Below are 27,884 nucleotides of genomic sequence, written 5' to 3'. Positions count from 1 at the left end.
TTGTAATATTTTCTGTATGTTGGGTTGCCTACATATTATATTACAAATTATAAATAATTTAATTCTAAAAAGAAAAATATAAAGTAGCATCCCTAACTGTGTCTACATTTAAAATATAATTTAAAGATGAAAATTCATCAATTTACTCCAATAGAACCGAAATTGTAGCTCAATTATAAACTTAGTTTAAATTGCCCCGGCGCCTTCACCAAAATTGTTCTCGGTTACAAATCTTTTTTTTCTTTTACAATTAACTTTATTAATAAAAGAACTAATTATTTTGAATCTATACGCGAATTCGTTCGTTCGAAAAAGAACAACATCGACATATGTAACGTGAATTATTTTAAATAGTAGAAATATTTCAACTAACGTACCCAGCAATGTTAATATTTACGGTAAATTACAAAATAAGGTAAGTAAGTAAGTAAGTAATTTGCTGCGGTCGTGTTTAATCTCGATTATGTCTCTAGATTATTTTGCCAACAAACACGTTCCGAAAACAATATTCAATTATTTTTAATATACTGCTATTCATTGTTACATATTTAAAATTAAAAAGTAAGAGGTCGAAAATGAAGTCGCATTTTGTCATCATTTTTGTAATTCTAAATGTAGCTTTTTTGGCTTGTTTTGCCGGCTGGTATATAGTTCCAGAGTATTTAGATGGAATAGTTGATAAGGTACGTGGTTTATAACGATAACAGGATTAATTTTAAGGAGTCATATTCATTACATTAACAGTAATTTCCTGTTTAAGTTATCAAAAAAATTATGTTAGTTTTACTTCACTTATTGTACCGATAAGGTTCTCTCTCTCTAAGCACACCTAAAGGTATTTTTTAACATTAATAATCATTCTTAAAGACTTTATAAAATCATCATTAATAAAAAGTCCTGGGTCCTCTTTATCTTTTATATATTTCCTAGAAATCTGTAGTCGTAAAAAGTACACCGGTATTTGAAAGTTGGAAAACGCCATACGATTCAACAAGTAGTAAATTCAAAATATATTTTTTTAACGTTACAAATCCAGAACAAGTGGAGAATGGAGGTACGCCTTTTCTTAGACAAGTCGGACCATACGTTTATGAGTAAGAAACAAAGTTGCAAAACGAGTAGAAACCAATCTGAATAAACATTTTTCACATACTTCTAGCGTAAAAATTGAACACATTGATATTTCTGAGAACCCGGCAGATTTTTCGGTGGATTATTTCAGGAAAAAAACTTACTACTTCAATGAAATCGAATCAATTGGCAAAGATACCGATCGTCTAACAGTTCTCAACATAGCTCTTATGGTAAACTGTTTTTTATCTCAAAAATTACCGAATGCAGGTAGTTTACATGGTGTTCCTTTCTTTTCAAATTTTAGAGTTCTGCATTGGCATTACACGAGTTCGTGCCTCAAATGCTTCCAGATCTATCTAAAACCCTTCCTTTTTTATATCCTTCTTTGCACGATATTTTTTTAAGAGAAACCGTTAAGAACATGGTTTTTGACGGTATAACGTTGCATTGTGAGCACGAGGAGACAGGCAAGTTTCTGAACAAAAATAATCAGTTGAATTAATTATACTGATAAAATTACGTAAGTTTTTAATTAATTGAGTAAAGTAGAATTATACTTTTGCTGTTTTCAAGAAAACTACAGATATTCTTTTAATTGTATTTTTGTTTTCTTTAACAAATTTAAAGACTAAATAATGTTTACTTCAGAATGGTTATGTTCGTTGTTGGGACTGATACAAATAAAAAACTTGAGACCAGCGCCGAATGGGATGGATTATGTTGTGTCACTTATGGTAAGTTACATTGGAAGTTCGACGGAGAGTTGTTCCGTTTTTATCAAGAATTATGAAAAGTAAAGTCAAACATCTTATTATTATAGACATCAAAGCGAAATTGGGGTGTCGGTTGTGATATTAAATTGGTTTTTTGTTCCCGAACTGATATTGATTTCTATAATAATATTTATAGAAGTGAATGAAATGGAAATTGAACTGGAGCTCTAATTTTAGACAAATGGAAGCATTGATGGTCCATTTGAAATGTACACTGGACAAGATAATCTTACAAAGAGAGGAACGCTGATAAAATACGAATTTGATAACGAATTAAACGCTTGGACAGGGGAGTGTAGAATAATTAAGGGTAGTGACGGTTGGTTTTTCCCGAAACCGTTAGAAAAAGAAAAGGGAATCGACATATTTTTACCTGAAATATGCACGTACGTCTGTATCAGGCTTGTATATTACTAGTCAATAGTTTTGTTACCTCTTAAATACGAACGGTCAAACTTTGATCGTTGGTGGTCAGAGTAAAATATTAAATGTCAGTAGTCAGTAGTTATTTAAGTTTCTACTTCTGCCTCATCGTAATGCAAGCGGCAGCTGCACATGATTTGCATGTTGCGACTTCATGTTGTGTAGCAGGAATCCCCTAATATTAAATAAAATGTTCCTGGAGTAATGGCAATTATATTTTTCGAAATTTTAGACACATGCATCTTTCATACGAACGTGAAAGTAAAGTGAATGCCGTCGACACGATTCGTTTTTCATATAAAGAATCTGATGTGTCAAACTTGGATTGTTACTGTCCCAAATTGTACAGCCACGAGAACGGTACGTCACCGAGATGTCCCTTGCCAGGACTAATCGATATCAAATCTTGCATCGATTATTCTATACTGGTATCTCCGCCACACTTTTACCTCTCTCATCACTTATTAGTTGATAAAGTCGAAGGCTTAACACCTGAAAAATCTCGGCACGAATCTTATGTTGAGATTGATCCGGTAAGAAAATCCTTCTTTTTACTTTAATACCATGCGTTCCTACAAAGATCCTTGGCTTGTTTCAAAGTAGCAAAGTTCCTTACAAAAACAAGACAAAGAAAAGTGAAGGATTACACTTTCTGGTTGACTTTGAGGCCTTTTGAATTGGTTAAATTATTCAAAGACAATAGCCCACAGTAAACAGTTATCTTTACAGACTATTTATTTAATTTTGAAGGTTTCCACGTAGGATAATTAAGGAATTCTGTTATTCTCCTTTGTTTTTTCACACAAATTATATCAGTTATATTTACTCGTTATCAATATTCCATAGATAACTTCGACACCTTTAGAAGCTTGTATCAGACTCCAATTGAACACTGAAGTTGTAAGAATATCAGAATTCGAATATTTATCAAATGTTACAGAATATATAGTTTTTCCGTTGGGTTGGTATGAAATGGTAAGAAAAATTATACGGTTTTAATCATTATTCTTAAACAGTTTATTATAATTCTGAAAATATTTTCAGGCCGTAAAAGCTAAGGATAATGTAGAGGAGAATGTAAAAGGTGCCTTGTTCTTATACAAAGTAGGGTATATATCAAAGTGGGTAATAGGATGCGTGACAATCCTTATCGCAGTTATATTTTTAATGACTTGTACATATTATCACTGTTTATCAAAAGAAGTCAAAGATGAATTTTCTCCATCGCAGAATCTCACAAACAGTAACAATGTTCAGTTAAACGAAAATGGAAAGTTTGAAACTCGTAAAATTTAGAACTTAAAAACTTTCGTTTTGCTGTCGTATGTCTACAAGTTTTATATACATCAAATTTTATAAAAAGATATTTTCCGCAGTACTTATTACATTTACTATATTATGTTTAATATATTTTGTTAAGTTTATTGTATTTAACGTTATTTTTAATCAGAATAAGAGTTACAAACAGAAGCATTGCAAAAAATAAAGAAATTTACATCACATCCATTTATATGCCTTTTAACCGTTTTTTTTTTTTGGGTACTATGCCTCTTTGTATGTTCAGATAAAGGAACCGTTTTTTTTGGGGTACTTTTCTTTAAAATAAAGAACAGGTCCTGTTCCTTAATTGAGCAGGAGAGATGTTAATTACTGAGAACCTTTGGAGGTGATAATTATTTCCGAATTTATTGCTTTTTCAGTTTTAAATAAGTTCATAAACAGTCGTTTTTATTTGTCTTCTTTTCCTAAATTCAAAAGAAACCTTCCTCGATCAAAAACAATTTATATAAACTTCTATTTCGTTTTAAAAATACAAGTACTAAGTAAAGTAGAATATTTACTTGATTAAAACGCTCTAGGTCTTTTGGACTTTTTATGAAGCTAAAGGAGTACTTGGAAAACACTACAGGCTTTCTTTAATTCTTAGTAGCGCGAATTAATTTTTCAAATACGTTCTAAAGAAAATCTACTTGTGATTCAAACCCAGCATCGCATTTCTTTCTTTTAAACATGCTCTGTATAAAATACATAAAATAATTCTCACCAAATTACCAAATACTACGAAAAACATAATTTGTATGTCGAAAACTTTAAAAAAATCTAATTTTAATAGTACCTATATAAAACGTTTTGATTTTATTTAACAAACAATCCTAAATTATACGTGTTATTTGTCATTAAACTTTTTTTAACAAACTTTACATTCAATCTTTAATTTTTGTGTAAGTATGACCACTTGTTTATTTAACATTTAACACTTGGATTTAAAACATTTAAAAAATACAGGGGTTGAATTCTTGTTGGAATATTAATACATTTAGCCCATTTTTATTTTTATTAATTGGTAGTTCTAAAAGGATAATTGCAATCCAACAATAGTATAAGTTATAGTAAATGCTGCTATCTACAAATAAAATAAATAATAATCAGTTTTGCATTAAAAAATCGTTAATTATTTTGAATTTTATTTACTTACCGTCAAGGTGGTCCTACAGTCAAAATTAAATATCCCAAAAACTTTGTGAAAAGGTTTATTATAAACTAAACTGAAAATTAATTCATTCACCTGAAAAATTAAATCTTTTTTTGTTGATAGAAACGTAATTATTTGTTGATAAAAACACCTAGTTGTAAAACAACTTACCTCCATTTGTTCAACAATTGTTAGCCTATTAAGAGGAAATTTAAATAAAAATATTAAAATTTTGTAACTCTAAAATACGACAATAACAATTAACCAATTTAATCAGTGAATTTTAATAAAACTTACTGAATTTTTTACTTTATCGGCTGTTATATACGCAAGGAAAATATAGAAGGTATCAAACGTTTCCCAGTTTCCATAAATAAAATCAATATTTTCAATTAATTGCATCATACACCGATACGTGTTCAAAATAAATGTAGCAGTATAGATACAAAGGGCAGTCATTAAAAATACACTTATTTCTGTACCAATCATCTTATAATGAACTGTAAGACAGTTGTACACTTATAAATGATTCCTTATCATTCCTCCTACAGGAACATTTCTAGATTTATATCGCAAAGTGCGATAAATATCCTCAAAACATTTTTCAAATAAAACAGAATATGCTAACGTCAAGAGAATCCAAATAATTAAAATCAAATGTTCATATAAACGACAAATTAAAGAGCCGATGCAAAGTATTGTACTATTTTCGAAACTCTCTTCTTTGATTCTTCTTAATATTATGATCGATTTGCAAATGGCAAAAGTAACGATTACAAAAACCAGTGTAAACATATTTTTATTCCAAAGAGATTTTCGATTAGAGAAGTTCCAACTAGTTGAGTATGTATTCCCCAATGAAATTATATCCAGAATGTTTTGTTTTCGTTTGATAATTAATAAAATTAGCATAATGGTGATATATACCGTTAGTAGAAGTTCTCTTAAAGCAATTACTAAACCTTCTAAGTTTTCCTTCGACGTTATTGTTATTTGCTTCACATACAAAATTGTTGATAACACAGATACCAAAAGAGTTAACGAAGATACTGTTAAAAACGTAGCCCTGTATATTTTTGATAATTGTGGATTTACATGATCATAACGATAAAAAATTGATAAAGGAAATGTGAAGCATTTGAAACAATTGAGAGAAGCAGAACTTCTTGCCATGACTTTTGAAATTCTAAAAGTGTAAAGTAAAGTAAAGGTGAAAATTACGTATTATAACCCGTATGTAGCTATGCAATTTTAAATAGTCTATTAAAAATTAATGATAATGTCCCACGATTAAAATGTAACTTGTATTTTACATGCTGATGTTGTTTACATTTGCATATTGCATAGAAAAATGCTGTAATTTAGAACCCTCGTCTAAGGGTCTTTTAAAATTCTTCCTTTTACATATTTAAAGAAAAATATTTTTCATCAGTTATAATTAAACAAATCATTTAAAACAATAAACTTGAAAGCATAAGTAATTAAATTTTACTTACCTATTTATTTGCTTTCCAAACTGATGTGACGACTATTTTTTTGTAGAATTATCTAGTTATAAACAAACAGGTGCATTACGTAACACGTTTACCCCATTCACTTAATTATTTTTAGCAAATTTTCAAAAAGGAAGTGTCAGTTTTGAATAAGAGACAGTATTTTATAAAATGTTTTTATTTTTACAATTTTTTTTGTGGGGCTGGTTGAGGTATGCCAGTTACAGTCTACTCCAGATTATATATTAATTTGTTTTGGACAAACATTGTTGTATGCTTTTAAGTAATTAAGAAGTTTCTCCGTTTGCGATCTTCCGGACTCAAAGGCCCCGTGAACTGTAGAAAAATAGGTCAAATGAACAGCTTCTCCAGCGAGTAAAATTCTTGGGATATCCCCTTCTAAAGCCGCTTTCAAAAGTTGGGATCTGTCTTTATTGGAATCGTCATTTTCTGGGGTTGAGTAACTGTAACCACCTCCGACCCTACGGTTGCTAAGCCAACAGCTCCTAATGAAACGGAAAAATGTATTAAAATACGAATGCGTTACAGAAAAAAAATTCATTCGTATTTTTCGTAAAAAAAATCCCAGAAAATGAGTACAAGAGAGTTAAAGGGAAAGATTTTTTTTTAATAAAAGAGGAAATTTTGGAAAAAAATTTAAATAAAAGGGCTCGATCTCGATATGAATTAAATAGAAGGTTGACATTAATTAAACATGATGTACTTTTAATGAAATAAAAATGAGGAATTTATATCAAAATCAAACACATTGGAGAAAGTACATTTACTTTTCATTCAAGTGGAAACTTCAAAATGTATTAAATTAAAGAAAAGTATTTAATTCTTTTCGCTTTTCCAGAATATGAAAGAAAAACAATAACAGTTTAATACAACAAGGAATTTTCGTCTTACAATAAGATGTATAGGGAAATTATCCCGGATGTTAATGGGGCAGAATATCCGAATAAGAAGTATAAAAAGAAAGAGAATAAAGAAATATGGGCGAGAATTAGATGTGGTAACGTTTGGAGAGGACACAAAAAGGGTTTCAGAGATTGGAAATGTAGATTATGTGGAGGCATTAAGGAAACATTACTGCATTTATTTAGTTGTGGAATAGCAATAAAGATTCAAAGAGAGGAAATAAGAGAATTTATAAAGGAATGGAAAGGAGATAGGAGAGAGAATGACATGTGGGAGTTGATAGTTGAAACATTAAAAGGTGAAGTATGTAACGAAATTTGTGAATATATTAGGGTTATAGAAGATAAGTTTAGAGGTAACAATTAGTTTAGTGTAGATACATAATCAGTTGTGATTATAAAAACTGCAAGTGTATGGGAGCAAAATGTAAATACTTTTGAAGTATACATGAGAATCTGTACATAATAATAAAATACAACAAGGAATTTTCAAAACTTTTCCTAAACTATTTTCCAAAAGAAATTCTACAAAAACACATTAATTAATACATTGAAAAGGTCATAATTTGACTACTACGAGAATGATTCCAAAAAGATAACGAAATTGAAGAATTGAATGTAGTGTTTCGTAAAAAAAAATGGAGAAAACTAATACCACTATTTAATTATATCCTACCTGATCACTTTAATAGGGTAAGGAATGTCACGCTTTTTAAGAAACACCCTTAGCAAATCTACACAGTGTGTCCCCAAAAGTTCAGCTGGCAGAGATTCCATAAGAGCCACCCCTCTTCCTCCAACCCAAACTACAAGCACATTGGGATGATTGTAGACCGAGTCCATTCCACTGATATGTTTGACCCAACCTTTTAACCCTTCCATTACAGCATCCTTGGTCCAAATCAATTGAAATCCTTCAACGTCCCACCATTTTTTCTCGAACACCAAATAAACTTTCCCCAAACTATCAAAACCCATTGCGTCTATGGACGATCTCATATTGAATGGCAAAGGCGGATCAAACATTGTGGCGTGATCCCTCTTCAAAACTCCCAAAGAGCAGGTGACAAGTACGTGATCACAACAATATGTTTTTCCTGTTGTCGAAGTCACAGTCACACTATTGTTATTGTCTTTCCATTTTATTTTTTCCACTGTGGTTTGTAAGTGTATCTTTGTGGGATCTATTTTTTTAACAAGTACGTCAATCAAGGATTGATAACCGTTCATTAGATTGATGTGTTCTTGACCGTTGAGATCGGGACAGTAATATTTGCCCCATTCTTTCGCAGATACAAACTGCAAATCGTCACATGAATTATCGATGTTTTGAAAACGAAGATGCCAGTCAAGTAAGTCTAAGTATTTTCCTTTATCGCAGTTTTCGTCAATGTCTTTCAAATTCTCCGAAAATCTGCTTTTCAAATAATGCCCTACCGATTTTGGGTGCTCTAAAGTGTCTGTAAAGTGTTCGCATTCTTCTAAAATTTTTCCCACCCTAAAGTCTACCCATTTAACCAAATCTTCGTCAAAAATACAACCGTCATTTCTGACATACACGCCTGTGCCCTCGTGGGATTGTTCGGGAAGTATTAGGTTGTGGTTTTTGGCTATTTGATATATTGTATTCCCAGATCCGTGAATCCACTGGGCACCCATTTCTAATGGTTTGCCCTCGTGGTAAATCGTTTTAATACGCCCTCCTAAATTTTTATCAGCCTCCAATATAACAAAGTCTTGAACACCATGGTTTAATAACGTTAAAGCAGCACTTATACCAGCGATTCCACCCCCAACGATTATTATCTTTCTTTTAGGTTCGACTCTAAAAGTTTATACATTTTAATGCGAGAGTATGCAGTAAAAATTATTAAGAAACGTTTTTGTAAAAGACTGTTACATGTATTTAATGTTTTCGACTTTTATTAACAATTAAACAGATTCTTATTAGTGTTCCATAATAAAATTATTTTATTTCAATTGTGGGAGGGTGAAAAGGGAAAAGAATAGATACAAGCCCAAAGTTATACTTAAAAATGTTGAAAAACGTCACTGTCTCTGAGTTTGCATTAAAAGTACTATTGACGAGGCATATTTTGTATCGATTGAATCGCATTACCTGCGACGTTTTACTTTTACAGAACACTAAGTACTAATTTTAAATTGATTTTTAATTATATTTACGCATCCTTGTGCTTCGATTCATGCACCCAATGATCATTTGTAATATATGTTTATATTTGATTCCACGTTCTATTCGAATTTTTTTTCATCGTTAGGTATCCCTCCACTAAATGTTTTATATTTTGGTGAAAACTGCATCAAAATCGATTTAAAAATGCCCAAGTTATGATTTTTTTAAGTTTCCTTACCAAAACTCAAATACATGCATATACGTATAAATGCATAAGGTGGCGTTTGAAAATGAATGAACTTAATTTACAACCGCATTCCCCGTATTCTACTATAAGCGCCACCGTCAGCTGACTGCTATTTGACCTAATTTCCTATTGGCTGTTAACTAGGCGCGAAACATAATCCCCAATCAGATGCATCTAAAGTGTTTATAACAATGAAACTGCCATTACTGAGTCAGTAACCCTCGGTGCATAGGGGAGAGCAGTTCGTTTAGTCAATTTTTATTTACGTAAGTTCGTAATTATGCATTAAAGTAAATCTTAACCTAAACAAGTATTTCTAAACCAATTTTAGTGTGGTTTTTCTTTCTTAAAGTCAACGTAATGGCATAAAAAAGAAATTTGTTAAAAAATTATAAATAATACTTTAATACATGTTAAAGCAACCAGTACGAAACACGAAAAAATCAAAATCATAAATATTTACAAAAGTAATTATCGCTGAATAAATATTGTGGTAACATTTATGTAATGTTCCTATATTTATTAGTATAGTAATATAGTGAATTTCATTGCCTTTTTGAGTAGTTGAAAGTGAAAACGTTTACTTCTTCCAGGTGTACAGCTCAACTCTGGTATTGAACTTTACCCCACGTTCATATCTAAGTTCCGATCCAAAAAGAATTAACTTAAGTTAGTAATTTAGGAATTAATACGTGTATAATTCTCCCAACTTACGAATAAGTTGAAGCTATGCGATCAGCTTCACGAAATCCACTCTCCACGGCACCATGAACCGTTGAAAAATAATAGGGATGTGTGGCTTCACCAGCAAATAGCAAGATGTTTTTGTGCCTTTTTTTAATTGGTTCAGCCAAATGCAAAGCACAAGTTTGTAATTTTTGGGTGTCCATACTGCGATATGACCACGTACCCAAAAAATTTGGATTTGTGTTCCATTTTGAGCTTCAAATTACGAATTATTAGAAGTAGCATACTCTTTGTATTTGCCCACGATTGTTGCTGAACTTATTTTTGCTATATTTAAAATTAATTTATAGGCTCTTACACAATAGCACATTGCGGTGATGGGACTTTACATGTACACCCAACGAATTGCTCTAAAATATATAAACATGCATCCATCACTTGCTCAGAGGCCAATTTCTCAATTTCCACTGCACCTGGACCTGTCAACCACCCTAACAACACACACGGATTTTCGTCTATCACGTAAAATCCAAATATGCCCTCCATCCACGATTTACCATCCTACAAATTTTTCTTGTTTATCTGCTACGTATTTGTATCATTTCGATTAATTATTCTTATTTTGTTTAAACATTTACCGCTTTTCAGAAAGAAATTATATATGTTAATTAGGGATGCAAACCTACAGAACTGAGTACTTCTTTTGCTATATTTTCAGTTCTAGATACTAATTAGTACATACGAAATATTAGACCACAAAATAAAACTTAGTGGAAGAAACTACCCAAGTTTTAGAAAAGGAGAACATACAGGTGAAGATTTTACCTTCCCTATATACTGGGGATATTCCCGACGAACTCTTTGGCGAATTGCATTATTCCATAATAGGCTGAAACCTTTAGTTTCCCCACTCCACCACTGACGAGGAAATTTAAGAAAGATTTTACAAACTGAACCAAATCCTAGTCCCACAATAGCATTTACTTTGATATCAGGTAGTTTAGGATCAAAAAGAGTATTATGATATTTTTTTAATGACCCCAAAGGAATGGTACATATAACATGATCAGCTTTAAATACAGATTTGTCTGTACAGTGAATTTCTACATCATTTTCCTCGTTTGTACCAGCATAATGTATACAACAAACTTCTTTATTGTATTGAATGTTATTCTCAATGTCAAAACCCTCTGAATCACTATGATATTTTTTCTGTAAGTCAAATAATGAATGACTGTTTTATGCTTTAAGGTGATTCCAAGAGAAATTTTAAAATGTCAGTGTGGAAACTCAGTTTACATACCAAGAGGACATCCAGAAAAATATTAAAACCTTTCCCCTTCCAATGTAATAATGGATATCCAGGACACTTTTCATATTCCTTATTTGTGACAGAAATATCAAACCAATTTGGTGCTGCTTTATAACACAAAAGAAAGCTGTGAAACCAACTGATAAAATCATCTACATAAGACATAACTACATGTCTTTTAGGATCTTGTTCAAGCTTATATCTGAAACTTTAAAGGGAGACACGAATGAAATTGCAACAGCAATTAATTAGAAGTTACATTTCTTCAAAAGAATCGCCAAATGATTTATCTTGGTTCCTGTAAACATCACCACTTCTCAAAACATCATGAGCAACATTTAAAAGAATATCAAAGGTTTTTTTAGCAAGTTTGTTACCATCTTGGCAAAATATATGATCAGTATAAGTATTATACGAGGGAGCCAACAGATCTAAATCATTAACCAGTTCATAAACGATATTATTTTCCTGCCCATGACACCACTGGGCCCCCAAATCAACATAGCTATCACCAAATTTAATAGAATTTATCCTGCCCCCAAGGTGGTCTTCAGCTTCTAAAATGACTATATTATCGAAACATTTTTGTTTTAATCTCACTGCTGCGGCAAGACCAGCTGCTCCAGCCCCTATAATTACAATTTTCGGGTTTTTTTCCATACTCAATAAATTAATAAATTAATCAAATTACTGTTATTTACTTGAGGTTATGTTACGAAATTTGACATAACAGTTGGAAACATAGAAGATTTATACAGCTTGGTATCTGTGATAGAAGTGAATTTTTGGGAACGTTCATTATACTGAAAGTTCAGGATCAAATGGACTTGGTCCGTTTTTAAGTTTAAAAATTAATGCATTAATTTAAGTAATTAACTTACATAAATAGTAAATTTTTCTTTATATTTGAGGTGAATGCATAGGAATATATATTTAAATAACCACACAATTAAAAAAAGGAAACACTTCATAATGTATTTACACAATATAAACAATCCATTATACACAATAAAATGAATTAATCAATTACATACTATGTGCGATTTATAAAACTATAATTATTTAATAAATAAGGACCAATAATTAGTCTATACATTCTGGTGGAATTTTTCAAATTTATATGTACAAGTTTTAAAGGTAGATAATACAGATTTTATTTTAACATTATAATTAGGTACTTGTTGCAAAATAATGTCACTTATAATTAACAAGACATATTTACAATAGCTAAAAAGATCGGTCATCAAAAAACAATGTAATATACAAATTATTGCGAAAAAGTCATAATTATTATAATCGCGAAGATCTCTCTTCCCATAAGACATTGAGTGTAAACCAACATTTGACAAAAATTAATACAGCTACTCACATTAATGTCGAAATAATTACCAATTCAATTCAAAATTAAATAGGTAATGTTAAGAACGACCTTATATTTTGCGAACGAAATAATCATTTAAAACTAAAAAAGGCCAATGATATTTAGTACATTTATACTTTATAACAAGGCTTCACTTATTAACTTTTATGCTTCTTCTATTAAGTAGGGCTAGGCTTGATAAAATAGCCCCATAAGTGAGTTAATAAATTTTCTAAAAAAATATCATTTTCTTATTGTTCCTTATATTTATTCTAATAATCGATAACATTTAGGAGCATTTCAATAATAAAAGATATTTTTTAGCAAACCTATTAAACTCACTGTTATGGGAGCCATTTACATACTATTATCGACTTTACATTTAAGAGTATATTTTCGTTTTCTTAAATATATCACTGGTGTTTCTGGAAGAATCATATTAATTTATTGTTAATAAGTAACAAAAATTAATAACTGTATATCACATTTAAATTGTCTTGTTGCAAGTAGTAAAATCTGTACAGTTATTTTATATCGTTTAATAATTATAAAAATACTGCAAATGTTGATCACCCTACTGTCTACAGGAATGGGAGTAAAAAAAAGAAAACAGGAAAAGGATAATAAAGAAACAAAATGCATTTACCAACTAATCCTACTCATTTTACGGCGAAGAACTAATGGACTACCGAATAACTGAGATCCATACACTCCGAAGACGTGGTGGTGTTCTCTTTGTCCACTTTCGTTTTTTCTTCTTGTAGTCTGTCACAATCTTCCAAGTACTTTAATACTTTCTCCGTGGCTTTCATTGCACACACACTAGAAGCGCCCGACTACATAAAAAGGATATGTAAAATTAATCTTTCCGAGTTTGTTTTTGAAAAAAAAATTCTCATACATGTAAAACGAAAACTAATTCTTACCGAGGCAGTGAGATTCATAAACTTGAAGAACTTGTTTAACAGATCAACCATCGTCGAAAAGTTGTTATCTTTCAAAAAGGTCCTCACAATGGTTTCATACTCAGAATTGTTCATGATCAAAAATCCCATTAGCATCACTATATACGAGGCTAGGAAGGTAAACTCCATATGAATACCAGCCTTCTGAAGTACTACAAACCATAAAAAAATTATTTCGAACTGACACAAAAAGCTATTGACTGCTTACATTTTGCCACAGTCTCTTCAATGAATTCTTCATTCGACTTTTGGACGTTTTGCGTCTCTCCGTCTTTCTCCCCGTCCAGAATGGCGTCCGTTCTTTTTTCTGCCACCCTGGCACACTCTTCCCACTGGTAAAATTGAGCAATGAGGGCTTCCACAGCACTTTTATCACCTGGAACATAGTATATTTTAGAACTTTTCGTGTTACTGTAATAGTTTTTCTTACATGCATAGGCACTCTCAAATTCTGCGGGCGCCTTGGCTTCCACTAAGAGTTTTTTATTGGCATCATTGTCCTGTATTAAGTTTATAAGTAACATAAGAACCTGAAAAAAATATTTGAAATAAAAAAAAAAACAAAGAATATATATTAAGCGGCATACCAGTACTCCAAGTTCAAATTTCTTTTGGTCAGGTATGTAATGCGGAACTTGAAGCAAGAGATGAAGGCTAGCTTCTATAATACCAGGCTGAGATCCTATTAAGGCTCCACCAAATGCTACGAATTTTAATAAAATTAACATTAACATAAATGAAAAACGTAATTACAATTTTTGCTTACAATTACTGTTAAAGTGATGTGTGAGATTAATTAATACTTTCAGAGTAACAAGAAGAGCTTCCCTGATAATAGAACCTGTCGATTCTTTATCGCTTACGTCAGTGACGGGATACAAGGGGATTTCGGAATCGCACAGCCTGTACAACTGCACAAGAGTCTCTAGGATCATTCCATCCTTATACTTTAAAATGTACACTTGATTTTCTTCATTATCGTAAGTAACCTGTTGTATAAATTTAATTATTTTTTTATAAAAACTATGAAAAATAACTTACATTTTCGAGTACTCTCATGCACCTATCAATTTTGCGCAATTTGTCCAAAAGGGCATCAGTCCATGTAACAACGTAATCTGATACTTGCCGACAACATTCATAAATTGTTTTTATTATATGTTCTAAACCTCCAAGTTCACGTAGCTCTTCTTTGAACCATTCTCCTGCTCTTTTTGAAGTTAAACTCAAAAGAGTTTCCATGGCCAATTGTCCCACCTTAATAAAACACATTAATTTTATCTTTTTATTATCGAGCACCGATGATAGTTTAAAACTTACTGTTATATTATCTAAATTTAAATGTTTAGCATGTCCCTGACTTTGAATTTCTGAACAGAGTTCTTTAACTTTTTGCTTGTTCTTTTCGAGTTGCGCTGAACTCAAGCCGCACACATCCAAGGCCTGTTGGTAGCTCACATCGGACTCTAAAAGATTCAGCATCAATTCCAAACAGTCTCTATCTAAATCCATATTTAGACGATCTTGGCTCAACACGAACATAACCGTAGCAGTACAAAGACCTAAACTCTGAAAAAAATAATTAATTTCCAAAATACTTAAAATCACCGTATTATAAAGTACCTGATCTTTTGTGGCGTCGTGTAGGGCTTTAAAGAACTTGGCAACTGTTCCATGGGCTCTTACGTGCATTCGAAATGCTGGTACCATACATTTCGAAGCTAACGTAATCGCTGAAAGGCAACGCGTGCTTATGGGATTGTTGTCTTGCAAAGCGTCAAGGATGTACTCAACATCATCGTTGAACTCCTGAAATTCGCCTATTTCTTGTATTTGATGGGCCTTCTTAACATTGCGAACAACTGTATAAAACTGAAAAAAAAATTGTTATTTAAATGTAATATTCATTAATTTATCCAAGAAAAAGTGTATGGTGAACTCACTCCCTTATCATTTTTTGTACATTTAACAGTCGTGGCTCTATCGATATCTCCGTCTCCATTATTATTTGGCAACCTGACAAGGGGACCATCTTCAAACTCGAAACCGGAAGCTGCAGTATCTTCTTTGCTTTTTGGAGTACCTTCTTCTTCTGTTTTAGAAGCAGTTTCTTTACTATCGTCTGACCATTTATGCTTGTAGAGGGCACGTCTTTTCTTTCCAGCGTCTGTTGTGACCATTGATCTACTTTTAAAAATGCTGCCTTTCTTTTTAGAAATAACTATTTTAACAGGGGCCTGACTATCATCGGTACTTTTTTCTGGTGATTTACATTCATCACTCGACGTTTTCGATCTTAAAGCGTTTCGAGTAAGTCTACGTTCATATATTGAACTTTTAATTTCTTCAACTGACGGCGCTGATTTCGACTCTTCACCTTTTTCTTTTATTTGTGATGCATTCTCCTCTTTGTCAGTAGATTGAGCAGGATCGTCAGAGAATGTAAATTCGTTTACTTCATCTTTGTCCTCTTTTTGCTTTTTAGGCTTTGCTTCATTCTTGTCTTCTTTACTTACAGTATTCGCGTGATCTTCTTTAACTTCATCTTTCTGTCTTCGAATTCTTGTTTCATAAGTTTTCGTTTCTTCAGGTTGGAAAGTAATTTCGTCTTTTGGGTTGACTTCTTTCTGTCTTCTAGTGCGTGTATAGGTTCTTGTGGTAGTTGCAGTAGCTGGAATTGTTTCATTAACAGCAGTAGTTTCTTCTTTCTCTTCTTTTTGTTTTCTAGTGCGCATTTCATATGTTTTAGTTTCTTCATCTTTTTCGTCTTTTAGTTTCTTCTCAGGCAGCTCCAACTCTACATCTTTCTTTTCTTTTTGTTTTCGAGTTCTCAAGTATGTTTTCACAGTTTCCTCTTCCTTTTCGTCTTTAGGCTTACGTTGTCTCTTTTCATACGTCTTTGTTTCGATTACTGTGTTGGGGCTGTCATTTTCTTCTTTTGGGACGTCGATTTCTTTAGAGATATCATCGTCTTGGGAATAGTTGTCGTCCACCCCTTTGTCTTTTAGTTTTATTTCGAAAGTTTTATGTTCTGAGAGACCCGCTTCTTTCTGCCTTCTCGTCCGAATTTCCCCAGATTTAACGATAATACTAATTTTCGGAATAGCTGCTTGCTTAGCATTATCTGTCGATTCTTCTGTGTGTGGAGCATTGTCTTCAGTTTCTAATTCCATAGGCACCAAATCCACATTTGCATCATTCGACACAAATTTAATTTCAGTATTACTCTCGAAAGAATCGTTTGCTTGTTCCGAATTTTTTGATTCATTACTTACAGGCACTAAATTTTCTTTTTCTTTACATTCCAGACCATTCAATTCTACCTGATTAGTTTCTGAGAGGGGATAATGTTGCTCAAACACTGGTTCTGTCGTTCCCAGAAGACTGGCATACATCGCTTTTCTCTCTTGCTCATATTTCTCTGCTGGAATGTACTGTGGTGACAAGTCTATGTCCTTTTTAGGAGAAAATATTAATGAACCGAATGTATCAGCTGGCGTATCGGCAGTGGCAGGACTGCTGCTAGGATCCTGTTGCATACTTCGTCTGGTAGACCTAGTGACACGAATGCTCCCTGGAGATTTTTGACTCGTACTTCTAGGAGAAGTTACAGCAGAGGTTGAGGGGGTACTAGTGGGGGTCACTGTAGTTTCCGACTCCTCTGAGTCGCTGAGTAATTGTGATTTACCTCTACAAATTCTAAGTACAATGGGAGGTTTGGTATCGTCCCGTTTAACATTATTAAGGGAATTGGAGGTGAGTACTGTTTTACTGTCTTTTGAATTACCCGTTTTTGAAACAAAAAATTTACGGCTAGGCTCGATCGGGGGGGATTTATTGGAAGGCTCGGAATCGGAGGAAGTACTGAGTTTTGGCCTTTTTGTAGTGGAACCATAAGGTTTTGTAGTTTCATTGTAAATAGCTGGAGTAGACTCTTGTGACCCAGAATCACGGCTTTTAAAGAACTTCTTCGGCTTTGGAACTGAAGCATTCTGCTCTGCAGCCTTTTCTGAAGAACAAAAGCCTATAAATAAAATTTACTCCCAACATTCCTTAAATACTAAATAAAATAATCACACACTACAGACCATAGCACCTCAATTTATTTGAAACTTCTGCCATGTTATGTGATATCTTTTTATTTTGTATTTATGAAATTTCAGACAAACAGAACATCCATTTTTCACTAAAAACTGCTAACTATTTTTTTAATTACTGTTAATCAAAGTGAACTGATTTTAAGACGGTTATAAGACAGATAAGATAATTCAGGAAAGTTTCCTTCATATCTAACATATGAATTAAAAATAGTTATCAAAATACATAATTCATATTTACTAATCAAAATAAATTGACTATTTGGATTTATATTAAGCCAATTTTCTGAGTTTTGTATTTAAAAAAAAGTTCTATTGATTCGTTTGCTATTAAAATTTATTTTTCATAGTTTCATTAATAAATGTTTTTGTTACTGATAAGATAAATCTTATCTACAACCAACATAAATCACTTTAAAAATACAAAATTATTAATTTCAAACAAAAGTTAATAAAACCTGTTGGTTAAGGAATAACAAAAAGAATAATTTATAAATAAAAATAAATCTGCAGTAAATTTTTGTTTATTTCTGCACAAATATGTTACCTAAATATCAACCAATAAACTACTTTTAATACTAGTACTACAGTGACCAATATTCTTAATTTTTGAATAAACTGCAATTATAAACATACCATTTAAAGCTCGAATTGAGGTAAATGAAGTTATGCCCCATTTCCCAACTGTCCCTGCAGATCGAGCAGCAGAAGGGCAATTGCTATTTTCTTTAAATAATTTTTCAAAGTGGAAGCTGGCTTGGCAGTTTCCTCTTCTGTACTTTCCATATCCCCGTGACATTCTTTTATTCTTATGTATGCACCAGGCATTTAAACCACATTCCAACTAGTAAATAAATTATTTCACTGAGCAGTTCATTTTTAAATTTGACTACTATAAAGAATATAATATCAAGCGATTATTCCTGTTCGTTTTAATTAATTATACTAAAAATTCAGAACATTCTCCAATATTTAATTACACATCCAAATAGCTTCTTCATACACTGTTGACATTAAGTCCATACAAAAATAATAAATTGCAGGTATAAATTATTAAATGTGCCTTTAAACAGTTATCACCTAGGCTGCAACAGTTAATAAGATTCGATTATCTGTTTTAATCATGAGTTATCTTAAAAAATGTTGAATTTAACTCCTTGTAAACACAAAATTTTAATAGAGAGATTATCACAAACATACCTCCATATTGTAATTTAATTGTATATGTTCGTATGTGTTTTTGATTTCTGCTTTTGCGCAACGGTCGTTTTACGGGTGTGTTCAAAGAAACTTATAAATGTTAAGCTTGAAAACGTATCATTTCTTATTTAATAAAATATTAACCATTTAATTACTTACAGTATTCGCGTGATCTTCTTTAACTTCATCTTTCTGTCTTCGAATTCTTGTTTCATAANATTATAATTATATTTTCATCTTTTCGTTGTTTATAACTTCAAAATAGACAAATAAATCAATTTTAGATGTTCACGACTATGTAGATGATGTAGGCAACATTGCTTACATGCATGTATTAATTTTGCTGACAAGGATGTACCTACATGTGTTGTAATTGTTATTATATGGAAATGGTGTATTATTCATGAAAGTAATTATATCAGTAATTAATAAATAAAATTCATTAAAAATGGAAACTATTCTGGAACAGCAACGTCGTTATCATGAAGAACGAGAGCGATTAATCGATGCAATGGTCAAGGAAATGCTTCACAAAAAAACAAGTGTAAGTTTGGAATTGTCATAAATTTTAAAGAAGTCTTAAAATACTGGTATTTGTAGCATCGAGAACAAATTAATTCTGATCAACGGTTAAAGTATTTACTAGATAGATATTTAACTAGTACTGAACGTTTAATGGACCTTTATGAGGATAAAGATGGGCACCGTAAAGCAGAAGTTGCTGCTCTTACTGGACCAAATGAATTTCAAGAATTTTACAGTCGATTGAAACAGATAAAAGACTTCTACAGAAAACACCCCAATGAGGTAAGCTAGTTTGAAACTAACACCTTATTCTAGTGCTAATTGAAATATAATTTAATCAGATAAGTGTACCCATGTCTGTTGAGTTTGATGAACTTGCCAAAGCAAGAGAGGACCCTACTGAGGAATTAGCCAGTAAGTTATTAAAAAACTGTTTATTCTTTAATTAAGAAATAAACTTCAATGGCAATTTTAGATCTAGTTGAATTTACTGATGAAGAAGGCTATGGTAAATATTTGGATCTTCATGAATGTTATGAAAAATACATTAATTTAAAAGGAATTGAAGTAAGTTATTAAATAATTGGCTAACTGTATTAATTACTAGTACTGTATTAATTATGATAATCACTTATTGTTTAAGAAAGTGGATTACATTGCATATTTAAGCACATTTGACCAGTTATATGATATTCCCAAGGAAAGAAAAACAGGCGAATATCGTCGCTACCTTCTTGCTCTTATTGAATATTTGAGTTGGTTTGTTCAACGTGTAAAACCTTTGATGGATTTGGATACAGAACTTCAAATTGAAGTCAATTCTGTTCTCCAACGTTGGGACAGTGGTACAGTTCCTGGTTGGCCTGTAATTTACATAAATTAATTTTTATTTTACTTTTTAACTAAACGTCAAGTTGCTTTTAGAAAGAAACTGGTTCTGCATTGGCCAATGTTGGAGCCCATTTAGAACTGTCAGCCTTTAATAGCTGGGAAGAATTGGCATCTTTGGGGCTAGATCGTTTAAAATCAGCCCTTTTGGCATTGGGATTGAAATGTGGAGGGTATTTAAATTTTATTTCATATGTTATGTAAATCTTATCATTATATGCAATAAAACTGAAATATTTTTTATTCTTATTGTTTAGGACTCTTGAAGAACGTGCTCAAAGATTGTGGGCCACCAAGGGTTCAACATCTCTTGATCCTTCTCTTATGGCTAAAAATAAAGGTGGTAGAGCCAGTAAAGAAAAGGAACTGTTAAGGCAAAGAGAACTTGCTTGCCTTGAAGCCCAAGTTTATAAGTTAATAATTTTTGTATTACCTATTTATCTTAAATTGAAACATATTAAGCAGATATTTGATTTAATACTTACTGTAATTTTGTTTTGATGCAGACTTGCCGAGTTAGTATCTCAACAACGAGCAGCAACTAAAGAAAATGTTCAAAGAAAACAAGCAAGAACAGATGGGGAACGAGATGATAGTGAGAACGAGGAAAGTGACGGAGAAAGTTTAGAAGATGACACCGACGACGTTCCATACAATCCTAAGAATTTACCCCTTGGATGGGATGGAAAGGTATCGATAATTATTTTTTGATATATTTACTATTTCTCTGCTTCTTTTAGAAAACTTTAACAAACAGCGTTAATACATAGAAAATACAGTTTAATATTAATAAGTTTTTAATTTGTAAATAATTTTTATTTCATTTCCAGCCAATTCCCTACTGGCTTTATAAGTTGCATGGCTTGAACATAAGTTACACTTGCGAAATATGTGGAAATTATGTGTACAAAGGCCCCAAGGCATTCCAGAGACATTTCGCAGAATGGCGTCACGCCCATGGGATGAGATGCTTGGGAATACCAAACACTGCTCATTTTGCCAACGTTACACAGATTGAAGATGCCCTTGCACGTACGTTTTATTATTTTTTTAATAAAATAAAAGCAAGTTTTTGGAAAAATAATTGTATTTGAATAGGATGAGATAAATTTTACAAAACATTAAACTAAACTGCAAATCAAGTTTATGTGACAAAGCAAATGCAAATATTAACAGATTATTTTATTGTCAGTGTGGGAGAAATTAAAAGTCCAAAAGCAAGCAGAAAGGTGGCAACCTGAAACCGAAGAGGAATATGAAGATTCACAGGGTAATGTGGTCAATCGTAAAACATATGAAGATCTTAAAAGGCAGGGGTTATTATAATATCTTTTTAAAAGTCCCAAAATACAAACGAATACTAAAGTGTATTTAATTGTATTATTTAATATGAATAAATAAAAATAATTTCTTGAAAACAGTCACAATCAGTTTTACCTGAATTAATTAACAAAAATGAAAACTATTTGCCACATCCCCCTCCTGAGCATGGTGTTTTTCTCTGAGGCCGGTAATTAGTGCCACCACTCCCCATCAAAGGATTATATTCTAAAAAAGAAAAATTTTGGAATTTGAATTTACTATAAGAATACAAATACACTAAAAGTGTGTATTGCAAATTTATTGTAATATATACTTACCAGGCTTAAAAGATTTATTTGTTCCAGACCCAGAGCTACTTCCAAGTTTCTGTCCACCACATATTAAGTTTTGCTTTTCTAAAAATTCTTCTCGTTTCTTTCTTTCCCTCTATAAATTAGAAAATTACTTTGATATCATTATTTTACATCTATACAGCAATTACCTCTTCAAGTTTTTTTTTATACTCTTCTGCCTCTTTGTTATATTTTTCCTGCAGTTTTTCTACCAATATTTGCTGTTTAGTCAGTCTATCAAATATAACATCAACATCTAAAAACATTTAACATAATTGGAATAGATATTTGTTAATTGTAGATGTGACAAATGCACCTTTATGGTACTTTGCAGCATAGTTTCTTTCCTCACGTTGCTGAAAATATTTGCTTATCTTAGGGGCCAATTTATTGTACAAACAATAAAATAGAATAAATGCCCCTAACAGTATCCATCCATAATTTTCGAAAAACAATGTTACTAAAATAATTTCAAAAGTACAGTTGCAACAAGTATTTCGAAATTGTGCATAAATTACCAGAAAAATTATCAAAGCCTTCAGTGTATGAAGTCATTTTAGATTGTATTTAAACTTTAGTTCCACCAAAATTAATTAATAAACACTGTTCGTGTACTAATTAATATTTTTTCTGCAATTCACTGACGTTTGTAAATAAATTATTGGTTATGAGCTGTTATTATCTATGATTATCATAAAAAGAAATCATAGAAAAAAAATCAGGAGTTGATAAATAGTCTGTTATCTATGAATAAATAGTTGTCAAAAGTTTAAGGTTAAAGCCAGAAATATTCTTGTAAAATAGGTAAAATTAATTTATTTATTTTAGTAATTACTTTAACTTGCTAATTATTGAATTTTCTAGTTACTCTGAATAAAATATGGATGAAAATGTAATAACAAATGAAGCAAGTAATTCAAGTCAAGCTGAAAATTCAGTTCCTTCTCCAGAGTCTTTTAAAAAACCGTTATTAATAGGAAAAATAGGCCGTCTTCCACGTAAAATACCAGTCTATACAAAAACAAATAATGTAAAAGAAGACACTTTGGATACAACAAATGAATTAGGTAAAGAAGCTGAAGCTATCCATGTTGAAAAACAAGAACTGAGACGTAAGTTATCAACTAACATTTCCTGACCCTGATTGGTGTATTGTGCAAATTTATAATTGTTCTAGAAAAATCAGAAGAAGGAAATCAACTTGAGTTACCTGTAGAACATCCTTTACCATACAAAGAGCCTGTTTGGTCTGGTCTACCTGAAAGCAATGGAGTAAAGTATACTTTTGAAGTACTTAAGAATGGTGTTATTGTTGAAACTGTAGATTTAATGAAAAAATCTTCCTGGGTATTTGGTAGATTACCAAACTGTGATATATATATGGCTCATCCTACAATTTCAAGGTACAATTTTTTTGTAAATAAAAAAAACAACTAAATTAACTTAATGCCAATGTTTTAGATATCATGCAGTTTTGCAGTACAGAAGTAAGCCTGATGAAGAAAATTCTGCAGGGTTTTACATTTACGATTTATCCAGTACACATGGAACATTTTTAAACAAAAACAAAATTAGACCAAGGGTTTATGCCAGAGTAAAAGTATTTAACTTTTTTATTTTAATAGATTTAATGTAAAAAGTTCATGTATAAAGTACTTCACATGCCAAATTATTTTTAGTATGTAACTATAACTTCATGCTCTAATGTATTTTTTTAATTAGCATACTTCTAAATTAATCATCATCATCATCATCATCATCATTGTCTTCATATATATGTCCACTGTTGATTTTTTCTAATTCTTCAACACCCTTTTCAAGTGCTTCTTTATAATCACTACTATCCTTTTCTGGTTGTTCTGCTTTTATTTTTTCAACTTTACGTTTAAGTTTATCAATTCTTGCTGTTATCTTTTGCATTTCAGATTCCAATTCTTCTGTTGATTTATTGGAATTTTCGAGGCAGTCCCCTATGTGATCGGCATGGGACAATTTCGCTCGATCCTTTTGGAACTGAAAAATCATTCTCTGAAGTTGTTCTTTCTTATTCCTTAAAAATTCATCGTCCATTTCTAATTTCTCTCTTAACGATTTAAAAGCGTCTGCCATTTCTTTCTCGCGCACCTCGCTTTCTATTGCCATTTTTGACGTTTGTTCAACTAAACTACGTATTCTGGCTTCACTTTCATCGTCAGATTCAGCAGCAGTTGTTGCTAAAGAATTTATTTTATTTCCAGCTTGTAAACTCGAATATTTCACTACTCTAGGAGACTGTGAACAGCACGCACAACTTTCAGTTTCGTCATTTCCTTCTGTTTCAATCGGTATACGAACTTCCAATGCTTTTTGGTTACTCTTCTGATTTTGGGTTGATTTCATTTCCATTTTAGAATATGTAGCGTTCACAGTTATTTTTTGTCAAACTTGTCTGTCATTCATCTTGTATTTTTTGCGTTTGTTTAGATTTATTTTCTAGTTTGCTAGGATTGTCATGTCACATTTATATTATTGTTTGATCAATAATAATGGAAACATTTTAATTAATCTGTTTAAGGTAGGACATATGATTAAGTTGGGGTGTAGTACCCGAAATTTCATCCTAACTGGACCAGAAGATGATACTGAAGATGAGTCAGAATTAAGTGTGACTGAATTAAAACAGAAACGCCTTGAAGAACTCACTAGGAGAGAAGAGGAAGAAAGAGAAGCAAAACTTAAAGCAGAACTTGAAGAAGAGGCAAGACTTAAAAAAGAAGAAGAGAAGGGAATTGATTGGGGAATGGGTAAGTCTATTTATTACCAATATATTTATTAATTTTAAAGTATAAAATCAGTTAAGGGCAAGGAAAAGTTAAATATTTTTTGTTTGGTCTCAAAATACTTTTTATAAAATATTTTATTTTAAACTAGTTCTTACCCCCTATCTGTCATTGTGAGCGCGAAACTTGTAGCACCATTGCTTCGAGTGGTCGAAATATCAATTTCTTTAATCACTTCATTTGTGTTAAAAATTATTTGAAAAATTAAATTTAAAGGAATTGTTTGTAAATAGGTATGCAACACATCGTGCACTTCAGCATAAGAAATTGCTAATACTAACTACGTAATACTACTTTGCCCTGTGCTGACAGCACTCATAATTTATATATAATATTAAATGATATACATATTTATTGCGTTATTGATTGTCATTTTAGGTGATGATGCCGAAGATGAAGATGTGGATTTATCTGAGAATCCATACGCCCAAACAAACAACGAAGAACTTTATATAAGTGACCCAAAAAAAGCGTTACGTGGATTTATGGAAAGGGAAGGATACGACCTGGAATACGACTGCGAAGAACAGGGATTTGGGCAATTTGTATGTCGTGTTGAACTACCTTTAGACGACGAAAAAGGACGTCCGATCGTTGCTGAAGTATTACATAAAGGAAAGAAAAAAGAAGCTGTAGTACAATGTGCGTTAGAGGCTTGTAGAATACTAGATCGTTTTGGTGTCTTAAAACAAGCAACTCATGGTAAATAACTTTATTATAACAAATTAATATACACTGAAAAATATTTAGTATACAAAGGAAATATTTTTAAATTTATAGAATCGCGAAAACGTAAAGCAAAGAACTGGGAACAAGACGATTATTACGATAGTGACGAAGACACATTTTTGGACAGAACTGGTACAATAGAAAAAAAAAGAGAAAAACGAATGAACGCTAAAATTCCTCAAAAACCAGAAACTTATGAAAGTTTGGTAAGACACGCCTACATTACGAACATTTTAATTATTATAATAATTCAATAACTTTTTCGTTTTAGGTTGAAAAGGAAAAAAAGTTGAGTGTCCAAATCGCAGACTTAGAACGCCAGCTGCATGCCACCAATAATCCTAATGAGCTACAAAGCTCCTCTACCACTGAGGAAGATCCCCTGGAACTATTTATGAAAGACTTAAAACAGAGCAAATTGGACAAACAAACTATTAGTAAACTCAAATCAGAATTGTTTAAATTGAAACAAGAACACACACAAGTGGTAAAATTAGCAAACATAGCCAAGCCTGCTGATCTTCCTCCACTAATCTCTCATGATGAAAAAATGAAAAAACAGGAAGAAAATTCTCATTCTAAAGTATCAAAACTTCCAATGTTTGGCAAAAGAAAAAAAGTAAAAGTACAGTTGCCTCAAAGAATAGAAATTTCTGAAGAGAATAGAATGCAAGAAGATGGTGAAGAAGAAGATGAAAATGAGCATGAACAAGCAGGAAATAAAAAGCAGAGCCTTGATACTACAGTCGGCATCCCAAGTAGCTCTAATGTAAATGATATCGTGGGAAATTCAAATATAGCTGGCGCCTCTAACTTCGCAGTCAAACATATTTCCAAAATACTGAAAATTATGAACAAATTGAAAAAACTAGCAATGAAAGAAGATCACATGGAAATATACAGCAAAACATTGGAAGCCAAGAAACGAAAAATACTTCAACAAATTCGAAAAGTATCGAATTCAGAATTAACAGCAAGACAGGAGCGACAAATATCCACAGAATTGGAGCGAATCTACAAAGAAGTAATTGCAATGACTATGCACAAAGTAACTGTTATCGATCAAGTCAAAGACTTAGGAAGACAAATCAAGGATCTTAACAACGAAGTTATCGACGAACTTGAACGAGTAAAAAACATCTTGGCTCAAGAAGAACAGATCTCAGATGAGTGTATTAACTCTCTTTTAACAAATAACGTGGGTAGTTCGTCAGATGACGATGATGTGGCATGTAAAAACAAAACAAAATGTGAAAAAGAATGTACACCACCAAAGAAACCAAAAGACTGTATTGCTTCTAGTTCTACTTCAGTAGAATCTGTCGATAATGAAAATAACTCAGGTGATGAAGATGATGACGAAGCAATGGAAATTGATAGTACACTAAAGAAGAAGAAAAAGAAACGAACACAGAAAAGGTCGCAGCAAAAACAGTACAAAACTGAAATCGAAAAACAAAAAGGGTATAAAGAAGATGCTGCAAAAGAAGGATATAATATGTGGGTGCCACCAAATAATCAAATTGGTGACGGGCGAACCAGTTTGAATGATAAATTGGGATATTAATAACATGTACATTATATTTTCTTATAGTGTGTATTTAATGTTTCTCTGTTGTTCTCTGAAAAGTTTAAAATTAGTATAAACAAAATATTAGATTGTAAACACTTATTGTAGTTAAGGCAGTGGTTTCTAAACTTTTTTTATACGTATGCCCAGCTGCGTATCCCATCCCATTAAGGGAGCGCACCCCGCAGGTTTGAAATCACTGCGTTAAGGTATTTAAATGAAATAAGAGAAATGTAATAAATGAGTTATTGTTTATTACATCCGTATTAAACTCAAGCTTCATTTAAAGCAACAGCTATTAGAATATTTTGTTATATGTATAATTAATATTTTTGTTAAGTTGCATTGATTATATTTCAGCTTTGTAATAAATGGCAGAAATAAATGCATTATTCTAGAGAAAGTTCAAAAAAAGATTATATTGTTAAATAAAGCATACCACATTTTGATATATAGTTACAAAAATGTACTTGTATAGATAATTAAAATATATTTAATATGTCTAAAATTTTGTTTGCATTTGTTAACTAATTTAAT

At 31.7% G+C, this 27,884-nt stretch overlaps 6 protein-coding genes across 8 annotated transcripts; 3 read left to right on the top strand and 3 right to left on the bottom strand.

The window, feature by feature from the left end:
• The first annotated feature begins 533 nt into the window (after positions 1–533).
• LOC108739228 (sensory neuron membrane protein 2-like) lies at positions 534–3,780 on the top strand. Its single transcript, XM_018473030.1, has 9 exons — positions 534–683; positions 931–1,094; positions 1,160–1,304; positions 1,379–1,541; positions 1,723–1,808; positions 2,025–2,233; positions 2,503–2,803; positions 3,117–3,245; positions 3,315–3,780. Exons 1-9 carry the CDS (start codon positions 576–578, stop codon positions 3,564–3,566), a joined length of 1,557 nt encoding a protein of 518 aa, XP_018328532.1. The 5' UTR covers positions 534–575; the 3' UTR covers positions 3,567–3,780.
• Positions 3,781–6,421: 2,641 nt separating this feature from the next.
• Positions 6,422–12,256, bottom strand: LOC108739254 (spermine oxidase-like). 2 transcript variants are annotated; one of them, XM_018473075.1, is made up of 7 exons: positions 11,799–12,256; positions 11,531–11,747; positions 11,053–11,439; positions 10,586–10,788; positions 10,255–10,482; positions 7,836–8,984; positions 6,422–6,742 (listed from the first exon to the last, which is right to left on the bottom strand). In XM_018473075.1, exons 1-7 carry the CDS (start codon positions 12,197–12,199, stop codon positions 6,475–6,477), a joined length of 2,853 nt encoding a protein of 950 aa, XP_018328577.1. In that variant the 5' UTR covers positions 12,200–12,256; the 3' UTR covers positions 6,422–6,474. The 2 variants fall into 2 exon arrangements, with proteins under 2 accessions (XP_018328577.1, XP_018328578.1); XM_018473076.1 differs by lacking the exon at positions 11,053–11,439.
• Positions 12,257–12,488: 232 nt separating this feature from the next.
• LOC108739250 (wings apart-like protein homolog) lies at positions 12,489–19,187 on the bottom strand. 2 transcript variants are annotated; one of them, XM_018473069.2, is made up of 11 exons: positions 18,598–19,187; positions 15,808–17,873; positions 15,488–15,736; positions 15,185–15,433; positions 14,906–15,121; positions 14,631–14,853; positions 14,452–14,567; positions 14,295–14,394; positions 14,073–14,240; positions 13,826–14,016; positions 12,489–13,735 (listed from the first exon to the last, which is right to left on the bottom strand). In XM_018473069.2, the coding sequence occupies exons 1-11, from the start codon at positions 18,758–18,760 to the stop codon at positions 13,577–13,579; spliced, it is 3,900 nt and encodes a 1,299-aa protein (XP_018328571.1). In that variant the 5' UTR covers positions 18,761–19,187; the 3' UTR covers positions 12,489–13,576. The 2 variants fall into 2 exon arrangements, with proteins under 2 accessions (XP_018328571.1, XP_018328573.1); XM_018473071.1 differs by lacking the exon at positions 18,598–19,187 and adding an exon at positions 17,953–18,226 and having other exon boundaries at positions 15,808–17,888.
• Positions 19,188–19,496: 309 nt separating this feature from the next.
• On the top strand, positions 19,497–21,996 carry LOC108739223 (splicing factor 3A subunit 3). The gene is made up of 10 exons (XM_018473023.2): positions 19,497–19,705; positions 19,762–19,968; positions 20,028–20,100; positions 20,162–20,253; positions 20,330–20,551; positions 20,611–20,747; positions 20,832–20,987; positions 21,081–21,264; positions 21,405–21,606; positions 21,767–21,996. Exons 1-10 carry the CDS (start codon positions 19,610–19,612, stop codon positions 21,898–21,900), a joined length of 1,503 nt encoding a protein of 500 aa, XP_018328525.1. The 5' UTR covers positions 19,497–19,609; the 3' UTR covers positions 21,901–21,996.
• A 26-nt stretch (positions 21,997–22,022) lies between these two features.
• On the bottom strand, positions 22,023–22,887 carry LOC108739253 (selenoprotein S B). Its single transcript, XM_025974616.1, has 5 exons — positions 22,748–22,887; positions 22,546–22,689; positions 22,379–22,485; positions 22,215–22,323; positions 22,023–22,122 (listed from the first exon to the last, which is right to left on the bottom strand). The coding sequence occupies exons 1-5, from the start codon at positions 22,782–22,784 to the stop codon at positions 22,037–22,039; spliced, it is 483 nt and encodes a 160-aa protein (XP_025830401.1). The 5' UTR covers positions 22,785–22,887; the 3' UTR covers positions 22,023–22,036.
• A 48-nt stretch (positions 22,888–22,935) lies between these two features.
• LOC108739252 (kanadaptin) lies at positions 22,936–27,783 on the top strand. The gene is made up of 8 exons (XM_018473073.2): positions 22,936–23,033; positions 23,094–23,341; positions 23,407–23,632; positions 23,691–23,829; positions 24,784–25,012; positions 25,427–25,750; positions 25,829–25,983; positions 26,049–27,783. Exons 2-8 carry the CDS (start codon positions 23,110–23,112, stop codon positions 27,342–27,344), a joined length of 2,601 nt encoding a protein of 866 aa, XP_018328575.1. The 5' UTR covers positions 22,936–23,033; positions 23,094–23,109; the 3' UTR covers positions 27,345–27,783.
• Positions 27,784–27,884: the final 101 nt, after the last annotated feature.

This window comes from Agrilus planipennis, unplaced genomic scaffold (genome assembly GCF_000699045.2).
Source record: "Agrilus planipennis isolate EAB-ADULT unplaced genomic scaffold, Apla_2.0 scaffold140, whole genome shotgun sequence".
NCBI lineage: Eukaryota > Metazoa > Arthropoda > Insecta > Coleoptera > Buprestidae > Agrilus > Agrilus planipennis.
Note: the sequence above shows the minus strand (reverse complement) of the source record. Positions and strands in the feature narration are given on the sequence as shown.